This window comes from Hyperoodon ampullatus (assembly GCF_949752795.1).
Source record: "Hyperoodon ampullatus genome assembly, chromosome: 3".
NCBI lineage: Eukaryota > Metazoa > Chordata > Mammalia > Artiodactyla > Ziphiidae > Hyperoodon > Hyperoodon ampullatus.
This window is the reverse complement of record NC_136916.1, coordinates 147,235,942-147,256,628: the sequence shown is the minus strand read 5'-3', so window position 1 is coordinate 147,256,628 and position 20,687 is coordinate 147,235,942. Positions and strand designations below refer to the sequence as shown.

The 20,687-nt window shown below is 40.7% G+C and overlaps 1 protein-coding gene across 2 annotated transcripts in view; it reads left to right on the top strand.

Moving 5' to 3' along the window:
• The window catches only part of DCAF5 (DDB1 and CUL4 associated factor 5), a gene marked incomplete at both ends in the record, with an annotated part of 106,996 nt that overhangs the window by 73,169 nt on the left and 13,140 nt on the right, over positions 1–20,687 (top strand). For both annotated transcript variants that reach the window (XM_079699675.1, XM_079699674.1), the window contains one exon: positions 9,084–9,150. In XM_079699675.1, coding sequence (XP_079555801.1) covers positions 9,084–9,150 — 67 coding nt within the window. The remainder of the gene's footprint in view (positions 1–9,083; positions 9,151–20,687) is intronic.

The following is a 20,687-nucleotide window of genomic DNA, read 5'->3' as shown; positions in this document are numbered from 1 at the left end:
ACATTGTTATATAAATATCTCTAAGAGATCCTGCATTCAGTTCTTTTAGCTATATACCCAGAGGTGGAGTTGATGAATCATATAGTGATTTTATTTTTAATTTTTTGAGGAACTATTTTCTGTTTTTTTGATAGTAACCATCCTAATGAGTGTGAGGTGGTATCTCCTTGTGGTTTTGATATTCATTTCCCTCATGATTAGTGATGTTGAGCATCGTTTTGTGTGCTTATTGGCCATTTGTATATGGCCGTTGTACATTTCTTCTTTGGAAAATGTCTGTTCAAGTACTTTGCCCATTTTTAAAATCCTGAGGTCTTTGGTTTCTCTTGTTGAGGAAACTTTTAAATTGAAGTGTAACATGATTAGACTTTGAGTTTCCTTATTTTCAACATACTTATGTAGTGACTTGTCAAGCAACCATGAGCCAGCAGTTTAGGGACTTTCAGCTCTGATCTGGCTTCCACCGTTCCTTCACAGAGTAATCATAGAATCTTAGAACTAAATGAGCCTCAGAGGGTATCTTAGACTGTTATGGCTGCCATAACAAAATACCATGGACTGGGTGGCTTATAGTTTCAGTTATTACTTTCTCACAGTTCTGGAGGCTGGCAGTCCAAGATCAGGGTGCCAACCTGATTGGGTTCTGGTGAAGGCTGTCTTCCTGGTTGCAGCCTGCTGACTTCTCACTGTTTCCTCACATGGTGGAAGGGGCTAGGGAGCTCTGCCAGGTCTCTTTTACAAGAGTGCTAATCCCATTTATGAGGGCTCCACCCTTAAGGCCCAATCACCTCCCAAAGGCCCCACCTCCTCGTATCACATTAGGCATTAGGATTTGAACATGTGAATTTGGGGGAACACAAACATTCAGACCATAGCAATGAGCAACCAGATGAGGAAACTGAACCTACTTCTTTTTCCACTGTGCCCTGAGCCAAATCACCTAGCCCCTGTGGATAGCATTTTCTTCATCTTTGAACATGAGTTTCTTTCCATCCTTTCTCATGTTATTACTAGTGTTTTGAAGACTGGTAAATTGATTTTCAATGATTACAAAGTATTTAGTAATGTATTCATTAGGCATGAGGTTGTGTATATGTTGGACTTACACTTTTTGGATGTTCACAGTGTCATTTTTAAGTCAGAAATTTTCTTTTTCTTTTCCTAAATGGAAATGCATTTCTTTTATTTATTTATTTATTTATTTATTTATTTATTTATTTATCTTACTTTTGGCTGTGTTGGGTCTTCGTTTCTGTGCGAGGGCTTTCTCTAGTTGTGGCAAGCGGGGGCCACTCTTCATCGCGGTGCGCGGGCCTCTCACTATCGCAGCATCTCTTGTTGCAGAGCACAGGCTTCAGACGCGCAGGCTCAGTAGTTGTGAATCACGGGCCTAGTTGCTCCGCGGCATGTGGGATCTTCCCAGACCAGGGCTCGAACCCGTGTTCTCTGCATCAGCAGGCAGATTCTCAACCACTGCGCCACCAGGGAAGCCCAGAAATTTTCTTTAGAAGACTGTAGGCCTTTAATTTTCTAGGGGAATAAGCAGATGGGACCAAAAAGCAGGAAGTAATGGTGACCTAAGCTTAAAGCAAAGTGCTTTTGTTAATCTTTGGAAATAAATGAACTCTCAGAATTGCTCACTGGTTGCTATTAGACAGTGCTCTTATGAGTCCTAATCTGGCTTAGTGTCCTCTCTTTCTGAGATCAGGCAGTTTGAAGCTGCCTCATAAAAGGGGATTGCTTATGTCTCTGTCATTAACTCATAGCTGGGTTGGCAATGGCTTCCTGCTCAAAGATGTAGATGACAACAGGGAAGTTCAGGATGCTTGGGCTTGCATAAAAGATCTCTGGGAAGCTCCTAAATCTAAAAAAATTTTTTGAGAGATTGGTTCAAGATGGCAGAGCAGAAAGACGTGCTCTCACTCCCTCTTGCGAGAACAACAGAATCACAACGAACTGCTGAACAGTCATTGACAGGAAGACACTGGAACTCACCAAAACAGATACCCCACATCCAAGGACAAAGGAGAAGCCACAATGAGACGGTAGGAGGGGCGCAATCACAATAAACTCAAATCCCATAACTGCTGGATGGGTGACTCACAAACTTGAGAACACTTATACCACAGAAGTCGACCCACTGGAGTGAAGGTTCTGAGCCCCACGTCAGGCTTCCCAACCTGGGGGTCCGGAAACAGGAGGAATTCCTAGAGAATCATACTTTGAAGGCTAGCGGGATTTGATTGCATGACTTCGACAGGACTGGGGGAAACAGACACACCACTCTTGGAGGGCACACACAAAGTAGTGTGCACATTGGGACCCAGGGAAAGGAGCAGTGACCCCATAGGAGACTGAGCCAGACCTACCTGCTAGTGTTGGAGGGTCTCCTGCAGAGGCAGAATGTGGCTGTGTCTCACCATGAGAACAGGGACACTGACAGCAGAAGTTCTGGGAAGTACTCCTTGGTGTGAGCCCTCCCAGAGTTCACCATTAGCCTCACCAAAAAGCCCGGGTAGGCTCCAGAGTTGGGTCGCCTCAGGCCAAACAATCAACAAGGAGGGAATCCAGCCCCACCATCAGCAGACAAGCGGATTAAAGTCTTACTGAGCTCTGCCCACCAGAGCAACACCCAGCTCTACCCACCACCAGGCCCTCCCATCAGGGAACTTGCACAAGCCTCTTAGATAGCCTCATCCACCAGAGGGCAGACAGCAGAAGCAAGAAGAACTACAATCCTGCAGCCTGTGGAACAAAAATCACATTCACAGAAAGATAGACAAGATGAAAAGGCAGAGGGCTATGTACCAGATGAAGGAACAAGATAAAACCCCAGGAAAATGACTAAATGAAGTGGAGGTAGGCAACCCTCCAGAAAAAGAATTCAGAATAATGATAGTGAAGATAATCCAGGACCTCAGAAGAAGAATGGAGGCAAAGATTGAGAAGATGCAAGAAATGTTTAACAAAGACCTAGAAGAATTAAAGAACACACAAACAGAGATGAACAATACAATAACTGAAATGAAAACTACACTAGAAGGAATCAATAGCAGAATAACTGAGGCAGAAGACCGGATAAGTGACCTGGAAGACACAATGGTGGAATTCACTGCTACGAAACAGAATAAAGAAAAACGGATTGAAAAGAAATGAAGACAGCCTTAAGAGACCTCTGGGACAACATTAAACGCAACAACATTCGCATTATAGGGTCCCAGAAGGAGAAGAGAGAGAGAAAGTACCTGAGAAAATATATGAAGAGATTATAGTCGAAAACTTCCCTAACATAGGAAAGGTAATAGCCACCCAAGTCCAGGAAGTGCAGAGAGTCCCAGGCAAGGTAAACCCAAGGAGAAACATGCCGAGACACATAGTAATCAAATTGGCAAAAATTAAAGGCACAGAAAAAGTATTGAAAGCAACAAGGGAAAAACGACAAATAACATACAAGGGAATGCTCATAAGGTTAACAGGTGATTTCTCAGCAGAAACTCTACAAGCCAGAAGGGAGAGGCATGACATATTTAAAGTGATGAAAGGAAAGAACCTACAACCAAGATTACTCTACCCAGCAAGGATCTCATTCAGATATGACAGAGAAATCAAAAGCTTCACAGACAAGCAAAAGCTAAGAGAGTCCAGCACCACCAAACCAGCTCTACAACAAATGCTAAAGGAACTTCTCTAAGTGGGAAACACAAGAGAAGAAAAGGACCTACAAAAACCAACCCATAACAATTAAGAAAACGGTAATAGGAACATAATATCGATAATTACCTTAAAAGTGAATGGATTAAATGCTCCAACCAAAAGACACAGGCTCGCTGAATGGATACAAAAACAAGACCCATCTGTATGCTGTCCACAAGAGACCCACTTCAGACCTAGGAACACATATAGACTGAAAGTGAGGAGATGGAAAAAGATATTCCATGCAAATGGAAATCAAAAGAAAGCTGGAGTAGCAATACTCATATCAGGTAAAACAGACTTTAAAATAAAGACTTCCTGGTTACAAGAGACAAGGAAGGACACTACATAATGATCAAGGGATCAATCCAAGAAGAAGATATAACAATTATAAATCTATATGCACCCAACATACGAGCACCTCAATACATAAGGCAACTGCTAACAGCTATAAAAGAGGAAATCGACAGTAACACAGTAATAGTGGGGGAGATTGACACCTCACTTACACCAACGGACAGATCATCCATACAGAAAATTAATAAGGAAACACAAGCTTTAAATGACACAATAGACCAGATAGATTTCATTGATATTTATAGTACATTCCATCCAAAAACAGCAGATTACATTTCTTCTTGAGTGCGCACAGAACATCCTCCAGGATAGATCACATCTTGGGTCACAAATCAAGCCTCAGTAAATTTAACAAAATTGAAATCATATCAAGCATCTTTTCTGACCACAACGCTATGAGATTAGAAATCAGTTACAGGTAAAAATAATGTAAATAACACAAACACATAGAGGCTAAACAACACATTACTAAATAACCAAGAGATCACTGAAGAAATCAAAGAGGAAATCAAAAAATGCCTAGGGACAAATGACAAAGAAAACAAGACAGGGGGCTTCCCTGGTGGTGCAGTGGTTGAGAGTCCACCTGCCGATGCAGGGGACATGGGTTCGTGCTCCGGTCCGGGAAGATCCCACATGACGCAGAGCAGCTAGGCCCGTGAGCCATGGCCACTGAGCCTGCACGTCTGGAACCTGTGCTCCGCAACGGGAGAGGCCACAACAGTGAGAGACCTGCATACCGCAAAAAAAAACAAAACAAACAAACAAAAAAACGATCCGAAACCTATGGGATGCAGCAAAAGCAGTTCTAAGCGGGAAGTTTATAGCAATACAAACCTACCTAAAGAAACAAGAAAAATCTCAAATAAACAATCTAACCTTACACCTAAAGGAACTAGAGAAAGAAGAACAAACAAAACCCAAAGTTAGTAGAAGGAAAGAAATCATAAAGATCAGAGCAGAAATAAATGAAATAGAAACAAAGAAAACAATGGCAAAGATCAATAAAACTAAAAGCTGTTTCTCAGAGAAGATAAAATTGATAAACCATTAGCCAGACTCCTCAAGAAAAAGAGGGAGAGTACTCAAATCAATAAAATTAGAAATGAAAAAGGAGAAGTTACAACAGACACCACAGAAATACAAAGCATCCTAAGAGACTACTACAGGCAACTCTATGCCAATGAAATGGACAACCTGGAAGAAATGGACAAATTCTTGGAAAGGTATAACCTTCTAAGACTGAACCAGGAAGTAGAAAATATGAACAGACCAATCACAAGTAATGAAATTGAAACTGTGATTTAAAATCTTCGAACAAACAGAAGTCCAGGACCAGATGGCTTCACAGGTGAATTCTGTCAAACATTTAGAGAAGAGCTAACACCCATCCTTCTCAAACTCTTCCAAAACATTGCAGAGGAAGGAACACTCCCAAACTCATTCTATGAGGCCACCAACAGCCTGATATCAAAACCAGAAAAAGATACTACAAAAAAAGACAATTACAGACCAATATCACTGATGAATATAAATGCAAAAATCCTCAACAAAATACTAGGAAACGGAATCCAACAACACATTAAAAGGATCATATACCATGGTCAAGTGGGATTTATCCCAGGGATACAAGGATTCTTCTGTATAAGCAAATCAATCGATGTGATACACCATATTAACAAATTGAAGAAGAAAAACCATATGATCATCTCAATAGATGCAGAAAAAGCGTTTGACAAAATTCAACACCCAGTTAGGAAAAAACTCTCCAGAAAGTGGGCGTAGAGGGAACCTACCTCAACATAATAAAGGCCATATATGACAAACCCACAGCAAACATCATTCTCAGTGGTGAAAAACTGAAAGCATTTCCTCTAAGATCAGGAACAAGACAAGGATGTCCACTCTCACCAGTATTATTCAACATAGTTTTGGAAGTCCTAGGCACGGCAATCAGAGAAGAAAAAGAAATAAAAGGAATACAAATTGGAAAAGAAGAAGTAAAGCTGTCACTGTTTGCAGATGACATGATACTATACATAGAGAATCCTAAAGATGCCACCAGGAAACTACTAGAGCTAATCAATGAATTTGGTAAAGTGGCAGGATACAAAATTAATGCACAGAAATCTCTTGCATTCCTATACACGAATGGTGAAAAATCTGAAAGAGAAATTAAGGAAACAGTCCCATTTATCATTGCAACAAAAAGAATAAAATACCCAGGAATAAACCTACCTGGGGAGACAAAAGACCTGTATGCAGAAAACTGTAAGACACTGATGAAAAAAATGAAAGATGATACAAACAGATGGGGAGATATACTATGTTACTGGATTGGAAGAATCAGTATTGTGAAAATGACTATGCTATCCATAGCAATCTACAAATTCAATGCAATCCCTGTCAAATTACCAATGGCATTTTTTACAGAACTTGAAAATGGCATTTGTTTACAGAAAAAAAAACCTTAAAATTTGTTTGGAGACACAAAAGACCCCGAATGGCCAAAGCAGTCTTGAGTGAAAACAGTGGAGCTGGAGGAATCGGACTCCCTGACTTCAGACTATACTACAAAGCTACAGTAATCAAGACAATATGGTACTGGCACAAAAACAGAAATACAGATCAGTGGAACAGGATAGAAAGCCCAGAGATAAACCCATGCACCTGTGGTCAACTAATCTATCACAGAGGAGGCAAGGATATACACTGGAGAAAAGACAGTCCCTTCAATAAGTGGTGCTGGGAAAACTGGACAGCTACATGTAAAAGAATGAAATTAGAACACTCCCTAACACTGTACACAAAAATAAACTCAAAATGGATTAGAGACCTAAATATAAGACTGGAATAAAACTCTTAGAGAAAAACATAGGAAGAACACTCTTTGACATAAATCACAGCCAGATCTTTTTTTGATCCATCTCCTAGAGTAATGGAAATAAAAACAAAAGTAAACAAATGGGACCTAATGAAACTTCAAAGCTTTTGTACAGCGAAGGAAACTACAACAAGATGAAAAGACTACCCTTAGAATGGGAGAAAATATTTGCAAAAGAATCAATGGACAAAGGATTAATCTCCAAAATGTATAAACAGCTCGTGTAGCTCAATATTAAAAAAACAAACAACCCAATCGAAAAATGGGCAGAAGACCTAAATAGACATTTCTCCAAAGAAGACATACAGATGGCCAAGAAGCACATGAAAAGCTGCTCAACATCACTAATTATTACAGAAATGGAAATCAAAACTACAATGAGGTATCACCTCACATCAGTTTGAATGGGCATCATTAGAAATGCTACAAACAACAAATGCTGGAGAGGGTGTGGAGAAAAGGGAACCGTCTTCCACTGTTGGTGGGAATGTAAATTGTTACAGCCACTATGGAGAACAGTATGGAGGTTCCTTAAGGAACTAAAAATAGAATTACCATATGACCCAGCAATCCCACTACTGGGCATATACCCAGAGAAAACCATAATTCAAAAAGACACATGCACCCCAGTGTTCATTGCAGCACTATTTACAGTAGCCAGGTCACGGGAGCAACCTAAATGTCCATCGACAGATGAATGGATAAAGAAGATGTGGTACATATATACAGTGGAATATTACTCAGCCATAAAAAGGAAGGAAATTGGGTCATTTGTAGAGGCGTGGATGGATCTAGAGACTGTCATACAGAGTGAAGTAAGGCAGAAAGATATCGTATATTAACACATATGTGTGGAACCTAGAAAAATGATACAGTTGAACCGGTTTGCAGGGCAGAAATTGAGACACAGATGTAGAGAACAAACGTATGGACACCAAGGGGAGAAAGTGGCGGGCTGGGGGGAGGGGGGTGGTGTGATGAATTGGGAGACTGGGATTGACATATATACACTAATATGTATAAAATGGATAATAAGAACCTGCTGTATAAAAAAATAAAATAAAATGCAAAACTTCAAAAAAATTTTTTTTGAAAAATTGTGGTAAAATATACATAGCATGGAACTTACCACTAAAACCATTTTAAAGTGTACAACTTTGTGGCATTAAGTACATTCACATTGTTGTGTAACTATCACAACTGTCCATCTCCAGAACTTTTTCATCTTCCCAAAGTGAAACTCTGTACTCGTTGAAGAGTAGCTGCCCATTTCTCCCTTCCCCCCAGTCCTTGGCAACTACCATTCTGCTTTCTGTCTCTATGAATTTGACTACTCTTGGTTCCTCATGTAAGTTGAATCATACAACGTTTGTCTTTTTGTATATGGCTTATTTCACTTAGCATAATGTCTTCAAGTTTTACCCACGTTGTAGCATGTGTCTGAATTTCCTTTTTAAGGCTAAATAGTATTCCATTGTATGGATATATACAACATTTTGTTTATCTGTTCATCCATTGATGGACGTTTAGGTTGTTTGCCTGTTGTGAGCCTTCTGCTCTGAACATTGGTGTACAGATATCTCTAGTCCCTGCTTTCAATTCTTTGATATATACCTAGGAGTAGAATTTCTGGGTTATATGGTAGTTCTATGTTTAACTTTTTGAAGAACCTCCATACTGTGTTCCACAGTGTCTGCACCATTATATAGTCCCACCAGCAATGCGCAGTGGGTGCCAACTTCTCCACCTCCTCACCAACACTTGTTTTCTGTTTGTTTGCTTTTGGTAATCGCCATCCTAATGGGTGTGAAGTGGTACCTCTTTGTGGTTTTCATTTTCATTGCCATAATAATCAGTGATGTTAAGCATCTTTTCACATTATTGGCCATTTGTATATTTTCTTTGGAGAAATGTCTGTTCAAGTCCTTTGCCCATTTTTAAATCAGGTTGGTTGGTTGTTGCCAAGTTTTAGCCAATTAGCCTTTGGATTTGCAAATACTTTTAAGAGAGTGTTTGCTCTGTGGTGCCTTATGAATATATGTTCATTTATCTTGTTTATTTTTAAAAACCTTTTTCTGTATAGATAGATAGGTAGATAGATTATCAATCAACACATAAGTAATAAATCGATTTTTTTTTGTCCCAACAGTATATCCTTTCAGGTTCTGATGACTTCAACCTGTACATGTGGAGAATTCCTGCAGATCCAGAAGCAGGTGAGTGTATCCCAAGTATGAACCTGCTGCTAATGTTGGCTCTATTGACCTCCTGCATGCTGTGCCCTGAAAGGGCAGACCTTTAGCAGTAGAGGAAGATATTTCTCTTTTAATACAAAAAATTTTTTGGAAAGTGACCAAAGTAAATTTTAAAGTAAAAATTAGAAGCCAGATTTAGCTATAACCTTCATGCATACCCTTATCTGACATAATCATGCTCAGATTTTTTTCCTCCTAAGAACTTTTCTTTAGACTTCATAGATCTCCTTTATGTCCATTTTCCTCTCTCCTATTTCACACTTGGAGTATTATTACCTTGCTTTTTACATGCTTTTCCTTTATTATTCATGTGCACATTCCTGCTTATGACTCTACAAACAGTTATTAGGGCCTCTGCGTTTCTTTTAGCCTCCCTGGTGATGTTAGGTAAAGGGAAACTTTCTTTGTTGATGGACAGATGTACTCCCTGGAGTTTGGCTAACCCCAGACATGAGAGAAATTAGGAAGAAATATTTCTGCTTTTGCTCTGAAAAAGAGCCTGCTGCTTTCCATAAATTTGGATCAGGCAGCGCGGACCATTCTTCATTCTTTTTTTTTTTTTTTGCTGTACGCGGGCCTCTCACTGTTGTGGCCTCTCCTGTTGCGGAGCACAGGCTCTGGACGTGCAGGCTCAGCAGCCATGGCTCACGGGCCTAGCCGCTCCGCGACATGTGGGATCTTCCCGGACCGGGGCACGAACCCGTGTCCCCTGCATCGGCAGGCGAACTCTCAACCACTGCACCACCAGGGAAGCCCTCTTCATTGTTGATAATAGTGTCCTCACGTGCTCAGATGAGTGTTACACTGGTTGCTTCCTACTGGTAGAAAAATGTCTATTTTTTGTTCTCAGGACAGCTCAATACAGCCATCTGCTCCAGGTGATACATGGCATCAAACTGGAAAATGGCCATTGGAAAGTAATAGAGGACTGTGCTGATTATATTACACAAAATGTGTCTAGTGCTCAGAGTTTAGGAAAGTTGTTGGCTTGCCTATTGCTGAATTAACAATATTGTTACCAAACATCTGCCTTTCAAAACTTGTTGAGGCTTACTTCTGGAAACTATCCTGTTGCTGTGGTCTGGTTACCAAACAAGTTACAAAAGACCTTTTTCCCCTTCTGGAATTTGGAAAGCACGAGTGAAGCATCTTACCTTTGAAGCACAACCAGATGGGACAGCAACAGTCTATCTGAACAAAAAGTGATGTTCCAGCACTAGAGATAGTTCTGTGTTAAGTCTCCCACCTCTGTAAGTCCTAGATTGATTAGCTGAGAAATAATCTTTGGGCTTAATTGTATCTTTTACCTGATCTTGAAAAGCTTTTCATTATTAAGTCAGTGTGGCTTTTAAAACAGAAAGTGGATCATCCCCTCCCCCAGGACTGTTCTCTGGAATCTTTTTCATGTTTGTATTGAGAGAAGGGGGAAGAATTAACAGTAGTATTGTAGATTTTTTCACCTCCTGCTGATTTCTGTACTGACTTAGGGTTCGGGCCACTCTTAGGCTGTCTTTATATGTAGATGGGTATGCAATCTCTGGGTTGGCAGGGACCCTTATAGCTGATTTAGGATTCCAATATCAAAACTGGGAAATGGGTGCCTGGACCTTCCAAAGATTGTATAGGCACAGCTGGTTTAAAGGAATCCATTTCTAGATTCTCAAATTCCATATGTATTGTCCTTTCCCACCTCCCCTTTTCCCTTTGTCCTTCCCCCACTTTACAGAAAAACAAACAAACAAGCAGACAAACAAAAAACACCAGAAAATCGGAAGTACTCCAGAAATTTCTGGCCACTTGAACCTTGGCATGGTGCATTGCCCTTAAGGTGTAAAAACTTCTAAGGTGCCAAAAAAGCTGAAGTATCCTTTAATCATAGGGCTATAACCCAACCCTCCACCATCTTCTACCTTATCTTCTTATGCACTTACAATAAATTTCTCCTTTTTATAATAATTGGTTTTTATAAAACATTAAAAGTATATCAGTTTTGATCAATTGTGTTCCAGTAAGTATTGTAATGGTAACTCAAATCCAATACAGAAATGTTAACACTTAGAGCCTTACAGTCACAGTAAATAAAGAAAATTTTTAATTTGTAATTATATTTTTATTGGTGAAACTATGATAGATTTTCATTAAAATATATTAGGTTGAAATTTGGGGGGAGGTAGGTAAAGTAGAAATATTATTTCAAGGAGGAAAAGGGAACGATGTAAAATTTCTATTAAAAAATAAATTGTTAGACGTCAGATTCCACGTAGGATGCAGTAGGTAGCTCCCATTGTAATAAGTACAAAAATCAAATTACAAAAGCCATATTTTTAAAGATGTCAGAGAGCTGTGGTTACAAAGTCTGCGAGGAGAACTAAAGTTCAGAAGAAGGAAGAGCCCTTCCTAACTGAGCAGAAGGTGCTGGCCATGTTCTTTCCTGAGGGCATCTGTGCACAGGCTATAGTTTGGGCTGCCATGGACAGACTCTACCAGGGTCAAAAGAAATCAGAGTTTTCGATGGCCACATGTGTTGATAGGATAGACTGGATTCTAGAGGAACCCCAAACACATGACCAGTCTTCCCTATAGGACATTTGCCGGGTGCTGGGGTTGCCCTGGGAGCTAGGGGGCTAGGCTGGAAAGCAGAATGAAATGCCCACAGTATACAGTGCTTAGGAGACAAAGTTCCCCTAGTGGGAGGGTCCTGCTCCAACAGGGCATTTTTTTTTTTTTTTTTTTTTTTGTGATACGAGGGCCTCTCACTGTTGTGGCCTCTCCCGTTGCGGAGCACAGGCTCCAGACATGCAGGCTCAGCGGCCATGGCTCACGGGCTTAGTTGCTCCGCGGCATGTGGGATCCTCCCAGACCGGGGCACGAACCCGTGTCCCCTGCATCGGCAGGCAGACTCTCAACCACTGTGCCACCAGGGAAGCCCCACAGGGCAATTTGAACCTACTTGGGAAAGGATGATAAAGAGGTAAGATTAAAACCTCCAAAGAACAGAATGTTCAGAGCAAAGAACAGAGGTTTGATAGGCTCTCCATCAAAAGCCCTCAGGGGCTACACTTGAAGATGGAGCTGGGCCAGAAAGGCCGAGTGTAATATCCTACAGTCTCCTCGTACGTAAGTAGGACACGAACTTCCATTAGTGGAAGAGATCTGCAGCAAGCACCCTACAGGTCTTGCCTTTGAGACATTTGAAACCAGAAATAGACTTGGGACTTCCCTTGTGGTCCAGTGGCTGAGAATCTGCCTTCCAGTGCAGGGGACGTGGGTTCAGTCCCTGGTCAGGGAACTAAGATCCCTGGGCAACTAAGGGGCAACTAAGCCCACACGCCACAACTAAAGAGCCACCGTGCCACAACTAGAGAGAAGCCCTCGCACCACAACGAAAGATCCCTCATGCCGCAGCGATGATCACGCATGCCACAGCTAAGAACCAATGCAGCCAAATAAATATTTTTTAAAAAAGAAGAAGTAGACTTATTCAACCCAGTGCTGACCTGGTTCCTTCTGATTGGATTGAGGGTGATCAGCCCCTTCTTTTCTCAAGAGTGGAATGGGTAAATGCATATGGAGGAAACCGCTTTCGTCTCTGTATTAGTTTGCTAGGGCTGCCGTAACAAAATCCCACAGACTGTAAATATCAGAGACATATTTTCTCACAGTTCTGGAGGCTAGATGTCCAAGATCAAGGTTCTGACAAGTTTGATTTCTCCTGAGGTCTCTCTCCTTTGGCTTGCAGATGATTGCCTCCTCATGTGTTCTCACATGGCCTTTTCTCTGTGTACACACATCACTGGTGTCCCTTCCTCTTCTTATGAGGACATCAGTCTTATTGGATTAGAGTCCTTCCCTTATGACTTTGTTTAACCTTAATTATCTCCTTAAAGCCCCTCTCTCCAAATAGGCACATTGGGGTTTGGGGTTTCAACATATGAATTTGCAAGAGACACAGTTCAGTCCATAGCAATCTCCATGGTTCTTTATCCTCAATGTCCAGCATACGGTAAAAAAATTATGAGACATGAAAACGTGGTCAGTAATCAAAAGAAGCCAACGAGGGGGCTTCCCTGGTGGCGCAGTGGTTGAGAGTCCGCCTGCCGATGCAGGGGACACGGGTTCGTGCCCCGGTCCGGGAAGATCCCACATGCCGCGGAGCGGCTGGGCCCGTGAGCCATGGCCACTGAGCCTGCGCGTCCGGAGCCCGTGCTCCGCAATGGGAGAGGCCACAACAGTGACAGGCCCATGTACCGCAAAAAAAACAAAAAAGAAGAAGCCAACGCACAATATTATCTAAATATTGAAGTCAAACAGTCAGGAACTTGAAATATTGTAAATGTGATAAAGAAAATAGAAATGATGGATGGACAAAATGGATAAAAAGATGGAGAATTTCAACAGAGAATTGGAATCTACCTAGAAAAAAAATCATGTAGAACTGAAAAATATGTCTAAAACTAAGAATTTTTTGGATTTGTTTAACCTCGAGAGGACAGGCTTGGTGAATAGAAGACAGGTCAATAAAAGACATTCAAACTGAAGGACGATGAGAATGGAGGATGGAAAAAGCAAAACAGAGAGTGTAAGAGACAAGTGGGACACAGGTGATCTAACATATGCAATTGAAATCCCAGAAGGATAAGAGAGAGAAAGTGAAGCAGAGCAATATATGAAGAGATAACGGCTGAAAGTTTCCAGAACAAGTGAAATATGCCAATTCTCAGCTTCAAGAAACTCAGTAACCACAAGCAGAATAAATAAATACAACACACCTAGGCATATCATGTCAAACTATTGAAAATGAAAGATAATGAGAAAAAGCCCAAAAGCAGTCTGAGAAAATGGACAAATTACCTGTAAATAAGCAACAATAAGATGGATGGTCAAATTATGGAAGCCAGAATACAATAGAATGGTATCTCTAAAGTGCTTAAAGAATTAAAACCTGCCAACCTAGAATTCTAGGGAACCTAGAATCCAGGGAAAATATCTTTCAAAATTATAGGTAAAATAAAAGACATTTTAGAAAAAAGAAATTATAGAATTTTAATATAATCACTTAGCAGCCCTCAGTGAGTTAACGCCTCTAAACATTGAGCATGTACAGCCGTTCACATCACAAAAAGAAAGGCAACAAGACATTAAGAGTCTCCTGATGAAGAAACACAATGGTGCCTAAGGTCTTGCAAAATAAAACAACCCTGAATCTAATCAGACCTCAGGATCCAGCTTTCAATTTGCAGGTAGCACAGAGGACAGAGGAGTGTCCTGTACTACGTTGTGAGGATACAATCCATAAAGTCCAGACTGTCGGGAACTATAGGTCAAATGATCTGTGTTCTTCAACAAGTATTTACATTTTGATGAGAAAAGGAAGAATGGACAGGAGAAAATCTATTGTATAAGAAACCCAAAAGATATATTAAAACAAAAAACAGGCAAAACTAAAGTATTTAGAAGGGAATTCCCTGGCAGTCCAGTGGTTAGGACTCCGAGTTTTCACTGCCGAAGGCCCAGGTTCGATCCCTGGTCAGGGAACTAAGATCCCACAAGCTGCACGGTGTGTCCCAAGGATGAATAAATAAATAAAGTATTTAGGAATGCATACTTGGATGAACAAAATTATTTTTAAAAGCAGGGAAGCGATTAATGTACAAGTCAGGATAATGATTTCTTTAGGGGAGAGAAGGGGTTGTAATAGGAATGAAGCGCACATAGAGGCCTCTGAATGGCCAGGAAAAATTCCATTTCTTGAGACCTAGGTGTTGGTTATAGAGGTGTTCACCTTAAAAAACTTCATTAAGCTATACTTTTTATGCTGTTTTCTGTATCCTTTTTATACTCCTGATGAAAAAAGAAAAAGAAAAAAATGAGTGAATAAACATTGGTCAAAGAACAAATCACAAAAGAAATAAAATTTTCTTAAATGAATAAAAATGAAAACATGATATCCCAGCAGAGGCATTCACATACTGCCTGTATTTAGCCCAGATCAGTGGTCTGTAGAATTTTCTGTTCACATACATATCCCCACAATAATTTTTTTTGAGTTATAACTTACATATATTAAAGTACACTTTTATTTAGGAATAACTTAAACCCTCTGCTAGGTTGCCCCCCATGATAGGGTGCTTGTTGCCCCAGGGCAACTCCAGTGATTAGAAAATTCTTATATGTAAGCTCTCTATTTTTAAACGTTGGCAATTCATAGTTTTTAAAAACATTTAGGAAGGTTCAGCAAGCCAAACATAACATAAAAGTGCTAAATGTGGCCTTGAGTTCTAGCTCTGAATGCTTAGATAACGAAAAGTCTGTCAGGAAATTCCTCATCTAATCTACTGCCATTTTGACTTAAACAAATCTGGAATAAGGCTGCGCTCGCTCTCTCTGTTCATGCCAGTTGAAAGTAAGATACTGAGGCAGGCTATGGGAGGAAGCTGGCTTGTTGTTATATGCCTTAATGGCATAATCAGATGACACGCCATCTGCATTTATTGAATACCTGCTGTGTGCTTCTCAGTGTGAGCCAAAAGCAAGAGCATCTTTTTCTTCTCCATTCTTCTGTTCAGAAAGACTGACAATCACTGGAGAAATTTTTTTGCTACACAAACTCCAAAGAGATGAAGTTTATTTATTATATAAACAACACAGAATTAGCCAATTGGCTGAGTAATTCACATAGGGCTTCCTAGTGGGCTGAGGAAATCATTTCAAGATGTAAGACCTAATACCCACTGTCAAACTTCCTACCTGGAGGATTAGGCTCAATTTTTTTAGTTGATGTCAAATAATAACTCATTTCTCAAAACCTCTTTAAAAATCAGAGGAAGGAACTGGGGATTTTGCTGTAGCAAAGAAAAAGCCCATCAGAATAGGTTTTACACCTATGAAGTATGTAGGAAGAGCATCTGTTTCTATGTGATAATTCTGAAGATAAAATAAACAGGCTGGCCGTTATGTATAGAGCCAGTATGGTGTATGGGAAGGAGCATTAGGCTTAAGATCATACCTGGATTCAAGTCCGCAGTACTTCCAGTAACCAAATGATTGAGTGATTCTAGGCAGGTTATATAACAGCAGTTGTCTGAGTCTCAGTTTCTTCTGTAAAATTGCTACCTCCACCCCCTGCCCTACCACCTCATATCGTGGATGATTTAACAGCCTTGGAGGCTTTCTGAAAACTAGGTGCTTTCAAATGAAAGACATTGTTATTGCTGTGTGTAAGATCAATGTCCGTAGATCCGTAATTTCCAGAGCATTGCTGCCTAGTAACCTAGGTAATAGAAGTAATGGATTTACATTTGGTAGAGGTTGGTGTCTCTGGAAAATATTCATATGGCCTTCTCCTTCCCTTTTCCCTAATTCTTGTTGGAAAGGACTTTAGGATTTTCACTGTTGCTTCCCCTGAGATAACGCCTCTACACTAAGACCTTACTATTTATGGAAAGAAGCATAATGTAATAGAGTTGGTAGGCCTGGGCTTAAATTCCTGATGCATTCGTCTCTTAGTTGGAGGCTTTGGAAAAATTGTTTAATCTTGCCAAACTTTCTTCATCTATAAAATAAGAATATTAATGCAAACAATAACAACAGTAGTAATACTATCTGCTTTCTTAGGGATATTGTGAGGGTGCTCAGTAGCTACTAAATGTTGCTATTCCTCATTTTAAAAGCTTTCTCCCTTTTAACTTCCCTCTGAAAAACTCCTTAGAGACCAAGCCATGGTGCTCATGTGGTGCCCTCCTGAATGGTCAGTTGAGTTTTTCTTGCATGAAGGCTGCTCTTGACTCATTGGTAGTTTAAGAGGGGGGAAGTTATATGACAGATTTTTCCCTGAATAGAGGGGAAAACGTGCAGCTTCACTGCCAGGTCACTGCAGCCACCCCCCACTGCCAGTAGGCTGATGAAGTCGGCTGGAAACAGCTGTAAATGCATTTCCATGGGCCTGCATATGGGTGCCTACTCTGTCTCTCCTCCTTTTTCTAGACATGCATTTACTCTCAGTGCGTTAGGCCTGGGCATCTGCTTTTTCCTCCCATATAATAGGAAGAACAGCTGTTTTTAATTGGCCACAAGTAGTTGGTTGCAAACACATGTGAAGTACAGATGAAAGAAGAACTTAGTGTAATTGACTTTTTTTGTACAATTAAGCGTTGCTGTCTGTGGAACTCTTTGAGCTTTACTGACAGCACTGGCTGTCCCCATCTGGCTTTTCTTAACTCTTAAGTGGTTACAGGATCCCCAGGAGGCAGCCACTGCTCTCTCTGTATTGTCAGTACCCTGATTGTATTTCTCTTTATGGTTTGAAACTTGGAGCCCTGGGAGTGTTCACTCGGGCCTTTTGGAATTACTAAGAGGTTGTTTGGACAACTCTTTTAGATACATGAGGAAAAGAAAGAGTCCCTTGCCCCTCATGGCTCCTCATTAATTCTACCAGTGGAGTCAGGAATGAAATAGATTAATTGCCTGGACAGGTACTTACCAAACCTCATTTTGGTAGATAACAGCTTTAGCCTTCTGCTTCAAGCCTTGTTCCAGAGGAAATAATGAGATTTACTTTAATTTGTTCACTTACTGAGTATCCTTAGATAAAACATTATGCAAATCCTATGGGTGATTGAAAAATGAATACTTTCTTGCCTTCCAAGAACTCCCAATCTAAGAGGAATGAGAAAAGGGTATGTGTGTATGTGCACACTAAATTTAAAAATGGACTCCAAAGCCTATAAAAAAAGATAATTAAGGAGGGCTTGAAGAGATTTTGGGGATCAGTAAAGTTTTCATGGAATTAGCATTTCAGAGGACTGTGAAGGATAAGTAGGATCTTAGCTACTTTATTTCTCTGCTCTTAACTGTAGTCAAAACACTATAAAAGAAACATACAGAATTGACAGCAGGAAGATGGAGAGACACTTCGATAATTCACATGTTGGATGGTGAAGCCCACTAATGGAGATTGGGTTCTTTCCTGCATGCTTATATTCCACAGTCTAATACACTCACACCTTTTCATTCATTCGTCAGATACTTGTTGAAAATTTACCATGTGCTAGGTAGAGACTGTTCTAGAGGCTTAGGATACAGCAGAAGAACAAAAGAGCCCTGCCATCATGGAGCTTACATTCTAGCAGGGGAAACAGACAATTAACAATAGATACAGTAAATTATATAGTATGTTTAAAAGGTTAGAAGTGCTTTGGAAAAAGAAAAAGTAGAGCAGAATAAGGGGGATAGGAAGTGGTATGGGAACAGAGTCAGGGAAATGTAATTTTAGATAGGATATTCAGTATAGTCCTCATTGAGAAGGTCATATTTGAACAAAACCTCAAAGTGGTGAGAGAGCCTTGCAGAAATCTGGGATAAGTGCATTTCAGGTAGAACCAGTATGAAGGTTTTGAAGTGAGAATGTGCCTGAGGGGAGAGTAGTAGGGCTTAGTCATAGAGATAACTGGGGTATAGGGGTGTCCAATCATGTAGGCTCCTATTGTGAGTGATGTGGGGAGCCATTAGAGAATTTTGAGCAGAGGAGTGACATGATCTGACTTATTTTAACAGCATCACTCTGACTACTGAGTTGAGGGTACATAGTGGGAGTGGGGCTGCCAAGGGTAGAAATGAGGAGAACTAGTAGGATTCTCTCATACAGGTGAGCTGTGGTGGTGGCTTGAACCAGGGTAATAGGGGTTGAAGTCTAGATACATTTTGAAAGTAAAGCCAAAAAGGGCGGGGTGGGGGGTACTTCCCTGATGGTCCAGTGGCTAAGGCTCCACACTCCCACTGCAAGGGGCCCGGGTTCGATCCCTGGTTGGGGAACTAGATGCCGCATGCATGCCGCAACTAAGAAGCCCGCATGCTGCAGCGAAGGTACCACGTGCCGCAACTAAAACCTGGCACAGCCTAAATAAATAAATAAATTTTTTTTTAAAAAAGTAAAGCTATCAGGATTTCCTGATAGATTAGATTGGGGGAAAAAGGGAGAGCAGGTAGAGTTTGAGATATCTCTTAAAAAACCAGGTAGAGTTGTTGAATGAACAGTTTGGATGTAGAGGTATGGAGGTCTAGAGTTCAAGAAAGACCTGGACTAGAGATAAAAAATTTTTTGATATCATATATAGGTAGTATCTAAAGCCACAGACTGTGTGAGAACACCAGGGACTGAGATCAGCAGTGAGTGAAGTAAGTATAGCTAGTTTAAGAGAAGAGGACCAAAAGCTGAGCCCTAAGGCATTCTCATGTTAAGAAGCCAGGGAGGGGACTTCCCTGGTGGTCCAGTGGTTGAGACTCTGCACTTCCACTGCAGGGGACATGGGTTCGATCCCTGGTCGGGGAACTAAGATCCTGCATGCTGTGCTGAGTAGCCCCCCCAAAAAAACCCAGGGAGAAGAGCCAAAAAAGGAAATCAACAAGGAGTCACCAGTGAGGCAGCAGGAAAACCAAAAGAGGGTGATCCTAGGAAGGCAGTGAAAAAAGTGTGCCGAAGGGGAGTCAATTCTGTTGAAACTTGCTAATACGTCAAATACGACGAGTTAGGATGGGAACTGAATTAACCATTGGATTCTTTGATGAATATCACCAAGCCCAAGTCTTATTGCTTAGGGAAGGACTAGGTAATGACAGAGATCTGAAGTCCATGGCATCCTTGCAATAACCGTTGTTACCTGATTTTTTGACTTCTTTCCCTGCAAAGTAGTACCACTCCTTTATGTCCTTGCTTCTCATCTTGCCCTATCAGTGTGTTCTGCAGACTTTTGTTTGCTACTCGAGTCTAGAGCTACCAGATGAAGTTTTCCCATGCTTCCAGCATTTCCTATACCAATATCTGTGTTTTTACCTGAGTATTGAGTTTTTTAAAATACCACTCTTAACAGTGTTCTCCACTGATTTCAATTTAACAATCATTTGTTAAGTCCTTGTATGCCCAACTCATATTATCTTGGATGTATCAGCATATAAATCTTGAAAGATCAGGGATATTTACCCTCTTCATGAGGGCCAGTGCTCTATTTCTTGGAAACACAAATTTATCTCCTGCCGTCAGAATTTCTTATCTTCCAGCAGACCCTTCCAGTCATATAGTCCCTGTTCCTGGTTCCTCACTACTGCTTTCAGACTTCCCCCTCCTTAATCTCTGTGTCATTCATTGTTTCTCCTTGGCATTCTCACAAAGCTGTTTGTCCTACCTGTTAATTAATGGATTATTAGGGAAGGGGTAGAAATCCAAAGACTCTGACAAGAAAATCAATACTGCCATTTTATCCAGGTTGATTTGGGGTTCATTTCAGAAAAAAAGTATTTAAGTGTCCTGTTCTATAGTCCCAAGTGCCATTGAGGATCACTTCCCAGGCATGATTGATGCCTGTTAAACCAAGGCATCTAGAAATCCTGCCCAGGTTGCTTTTAGCTTTTGAGTTGAAAACATCCTCATTCTTGGAGGACTTTGTTAAAAATGAATGAAATTGACAAGAAACAGAAGTAACTGAAGTTGGCAAGAAATGGGAGTG